At 56.9% G+C, this 4,703-nt stretch overlaps 1 protein-coding gene across 1 annotated transcript in view; it reads left to right on the top strand.

The window, feature by feature from the left end:
• Positions 1-4,703, top strand: part of KIAA0922 (KIAA0922 ortholog) — a 174,153-nt gene that overhangs the window by 164,537 nt on the left and 4,913 nt on the right. Inside the window, exons 31-32 of the mRNA XM_010840798.1 lie at positions 2,208-2,365; positions 4,117-4,176. Of these exons, the coding sequence (XP_010839100.1) occupies positions 2,208-2,365; positions 4,117-4,176 (218 nt within the window). The remainder of the gene's footprint in view (positions 1-2,207; positions 2,366-4,116; positions 4,177-4,703) is intronic.

Genomic DNA, 4,703 nt, shown 5'->3' with positions numbered 1-4,703 from the left:
GAGAGGGCGGAAAAGCAGGGAGCAGACCGAGTGTCCAGTGCCTCCATTAGCCACGTCGACCACACCCATGTCTTTCCCTGCATGAGCCGAGGCCACATGCTGAGCTCCACGGCCCCTCTGAGCAGGGACCGTGGCGACGGGTGGGGACAGTGGCCGGGGCGTGGACCTGGGGCTGGTGGGAAGGAAAGCCGCTCCGCCCAGGGTCTGTCCCGGAGGCCTCCCCGCTCTTCCTCCTCCCCTCTCCTTCCCATCCCTTCTCGTGCCCTTGTCTCACGTCTCCTGTTTTCTCCTTGGGCCTCCGTCCTGCCTCGCCAGGCGCAGGCTATGCCTGCTGGTCACCCTCAGGGGCACCGTCTACCTCTTGCTTTTGCTCGTGTCCCTGGTGTAAGGTAAAGGCTGCTCGGCGCAGTGGAGCACGTTAACTTTGAACGCAGGAGGAAGCTCCGTGAGGCTGTCCGATTATCACCAGAAATAAGTTATTTGTGAGTCCAATAAAAATAAGTGTTTTCTATGAAAAAAATACTGTTAAATTCAGTAGTTCTCTGAGACAAGATTTAGAAAGGTTTTTTCTTTGAGGTGATAGAGGGGAGAGAGGATTTAGCTCATGATGAGGAAGAAGAAAGCCTGCGTCAAAGCAGGCACGCCTCCCACTTTCTCCTGTGTGTTTCTGTCAGTTGGAGAATCTTTTCTCATCTGCCTGTTGTGCGTATGTGTTTCAAGTGCGTTTTTGCCTCGTCTTTGTTAACAGTCTGCAGTTTACTTTTGTTGTTTAGTTGCTCAGTCGTGTCTGACTCTTTGTGACCCCATGGACTGCAGCACGCCAGGCCTCCCTGTCCATCACCATCTCCTGGAGCTTACTCAAACTCATGTCCATTGAGTTGGTGATGCCACCCAACCATCTCATCCTCTGTCATCCCCTTCTCCTGCCTTCAATCTTTCCCAGCATCAGGGTCTTTTCCATTGAGTCAGTTCTTTGCATCAGGTGGCCAAAGTATTGGACCTTCAGCTTCAGCATCAGTCCTTCCAGTAAATATTTAGGGTTGATTTCCTTTAGGATTGACTGGTTTGATCTCCTTTCTCTCAAGAGTCTCTTACTACTCTCAAGAGTCTTCTCCAGCACCACAGTTTGAAAGCATCAATTCTTCAACTCAGCCTTCTCTGTGGTCCAACTCTCACATTCGTACACGACTACTGGAAAAACCACAGCTTTGACTACACAGACCTTTGTCGGCAAAGTAATGTGTCTGCTTTTTAATATGCTGTCTAGGTTTGTCATAGCTTTTCTTCCAAGGAGCAAGCGTCTTTTAATTTCATGGCTGCAGTCATCATCTTCAGTGACTTCGGAGCCCAAAAAAATAAAACCTGTCACTGTTTCCATTTTTCCCCCATCTGTTTGCCATGAAGTGATGGGACCAGGTGCCATGATCTTAGTTTTTTGAATGTTGAATTAAGTTTGCTTACTTTACTTTTTGGTGACCTGTTAAAATCCCTATTTAGGCCCTTTAGTTTCTGCAGAAACTGCCCTTATTCATAGTCCTTGTCCGCAGGGCCTATCTCAAGCCTCTTCTTCCACCCCACCCCTCAGCCCCCATGCCAGCCTCTGCCCTCTGCCCCGCTATCACATCCCTGCTGAGCCTTCTCCCCTGTACTGCACGCACCTCCACAGCCACAGGCATGCTTTTGCCCAGGTTTTCCGGCTCCTTTGCCTGTGGCTGAGAGAGTGGAGAACAGCACACATGACTGGTCGGCCCGCTGTGGACCCCACCCTCCCCACTCCCACACTCAGCGCTCTGCCCCGTCTTCTCTGCCGAGGCCTCCTGTTTGCCTGGGGCAGAGAGGAGCTGGTAGAGGCCTTCAGAAGCTCCGCCCGCCCTGTCCTCCACCCTCTGCTGCAGCCCATGTGTCACAGTGCCGCTGCCGGGCTCTCTCCAAGTGGGCAGCCCCCTCTGCACAGCAGAAGCACTGGGAGCCTCCCTGCCAGCCTGGCCTGAGTGCAGCAGCAGCCTCTCTCCCTTGGCCTCCCGGGCCTGGCAGTCTCTGCAGAGCCACTCAGAGCAGCATCTGCCTGTTGACAAGCCTCCCGTCCGCCTTGAGGCTGCGGGGCTGGCTGTGCGGTGATGCCTGTGTGTCTGGGGCCCCGCTGCCTCTGTGTCTGTGAGCCCCACTCTGTCCTCAGTCTCCACGCCCACCCTGCCCCTTCTGCTCAGGCTGTGACCTGGGGGTCCTGGTGCAGTCCCCCTCCACTCCCCCAGCTCTCCTGTTCGTCTGGGTCATGCTACCCTGGGGGGCTGTCCCCCTCCAGCCCCCTGATGGCCCCACCTCTGCTCTGTCGGCCTGGACCCCGCACCACCAGCTGCCGTCTGCTGTCTGTCTTTGGGGCTTTGTGGGCGTCCCAGACTGAACACTTCCCTCCTCAGCCTGCTCCTCACACAGCCTCCCACTCGCACTTTCTTGTTGCTCAGGCAGAGGTCTGGGGCTCATCCTTGACCTCTCAGCCTCTGCCTTTCACATAGACCCAGAGTCTGAGCACATCTCCTCTCAGCCACCGTTATTTTTCACGTGGGGTATCACCACAATCTCCTGACAAGTCTCTGCTTCTGCTCTCACCTCCCCTCACTGTCTCATCTTTTGTTTTTTCTTTTGAGGTATAATTGATACATGCATTTTATTAGTTTCTGGCATATAAGTAATACAGTGATTCAATGTATGTGTGTGCACGCATGCTAAGTCACTTCAGTCATGTCCATGGGATTCTCCAGGCAAGAATAGTGGAGTGGGTTGCCGTGCCCGCCTCCAGGTTTCAATATACGTACATTTTACAAAACAGTCGCCACAGTGAGCCTAGTCAACATGTGTTGCCACCTCACCGTCTGTTTTTAGTACTGCAGCCAGAGGGTGGTGTTGGGTCTGAATCGGATCGCGTCACTGTGGAGAGCGGTGAGGGGTCTGCAGTGCTCACCTGAGCTCAGGCCTGCCTGCCGTGATTCTCTGGACGCTACCAGAGGACAGGAGGCTTGGGTCAGAGGCACAGGATGCTTAGCACAACGAGCAGCCTGAGAGCCTCATAAGCACACTTCTGCAGGTCCTCAGACTTTGAGGGGTGATGTGGGGGGCACCCAGGGCCCACCTGCACCTGCAGTGCTCTGTGGTCACGTTACAGGAAGGGAGCCCCACGCTTAGGAAACCTACGTGTTTTGGTTTTTAATAATAGGTAGGAGATGACGTCTTTATCACGTTGGACAAAGCAGACTTGCCCCTTGCTCTACACTTGAGACCTTCCCCACACCTCCTGAGACCTTGTTCAGTGGCTGTCCTTGGAAAGACAGGTCAGAATGTGGGCGGCCAGAGCACCCTCTCGGGGGCGTGGAGACGCCTGAGACCCCCAGAGACAGTCTCACAGCAGCACGCACGCACCTCATCTCTGTGTGGTCCTGGCCGCTGGTTCGTTTGCTCGTGAGCATGTGACTCTAGAAGCAGTTCTTGGTGAATTTGACTGACAGAACGGGAACCAGATCTCTTCATCAGCTCATCCAGCCTCTGGTTCCAGCGGCTCTCACCAGGACTCGGGACAGGATGCATTGCCCTTCAGGACTGAGCACAGGGTCTGGGCCCAGCCGCTGAGCCAGCCCTAAAGCACCAGGGTGGTCCTAGGAGGCAGGCCTCATCTTTGAGGTACCCCCACTGCTGTGGTAGCTACGTCGTCTCCAGTGGTGTTTCTTTAAATGCTGGAGGGTCACTGGGACCATCTTGAGCTGCACGTCTCCAGGTCTGCAGGCGGGTGATTACCACCAGCTCCCCGAGGGCTCATAGGCTGCCTGGAAAGTGAGTGTTGTGTCCACACGCTGGGCCCCCACGGTGGACCCGCCTCCTCTAGGAGCACAGGCAGGCAGTGCCCCCGCCTCCTCTAGGAGCACAGGCAGGCAGTGCCCCCGCCTCCTCTAGGAGCACAGGCAGGCAGTGCCCCCGTGTGGCCGGCTGGCTGGTGAATCTTTCGGTCCCGAGTGCATTTCCAACAGCTGAGTCTAGTCTTTCCTTGTGGAGGCCCGGCCTGTGTGCAGATGGCCAGCTTGTCTCTAATCTCTGCTACCAACCAGTGGCGTGTGTCTGTCCGTCCAGCTCTCCGTGCATCCCACAGATGGCTGGGCAGCAGCTGTGGTGGTGAAGGTGGAGGCCCGTGTAAGTCCTGGCAGGTGCTGGCTGGGAGGAGCAGAGGCCTGGGTTCCCCGGGGCAGCTTTAGGAGACGGTTCAGAACCGCGTGGCGGGTGTCGGCTGACCCTGCAAGCAGGCCTTCCACAGCACGGGGGAGCCGGGATAGGTACCTCCCAGGAAGGCGTGGGGGCGGCTCTGGACAGCGGGGCTCACTCATGTCCACCCCGCCCCCGCGCCCTGAGCCTCCTGGGGCCGAGGCCGCCGCCCCTCCTCTGCCACAGAATTATGTGTCTCTTGTCACGGCGCCATTGCCCCAGCTTCTTCCTGCCTGTTGTGTCTCTGCTCACCTGAACGTCAGCCTGTTCATGGCCGTGTCCTGGAACCCTGACGGGGCTTTGCAGGAAGCAGGCCCTCCATGCTGAGGAGTCACTCCCGTGACCTCGTTATCCGCGGTGCTGGGCGTGGCAGGCCCGTGGGGGACGTGGGGGTGCTGTCTGGGGGCGAGGAGGTGCGTGCCCTGCAGGAAGCGGGGCTGAGAGGGCTGCTCTCTCCC

The sequence above is a fragment of the Bison bison genome, unplaced genomic scaffold, assembly GCF_000754665.1.
Source record: "Bison bison bison isolate TAMUID 2011002044 unplaced genomic scaffold, Bison_UMD1.0 scf7180017864146, whole genome shotgun sequence".
NCBI lineage: Eukaryota > Metazoa > Chordata > Mammalia > Artiodactyla > Bovidae > Bison > Bison bison.
This window is presented reverse-complemented; position numbering and strand designations above follow the sequence as displayed.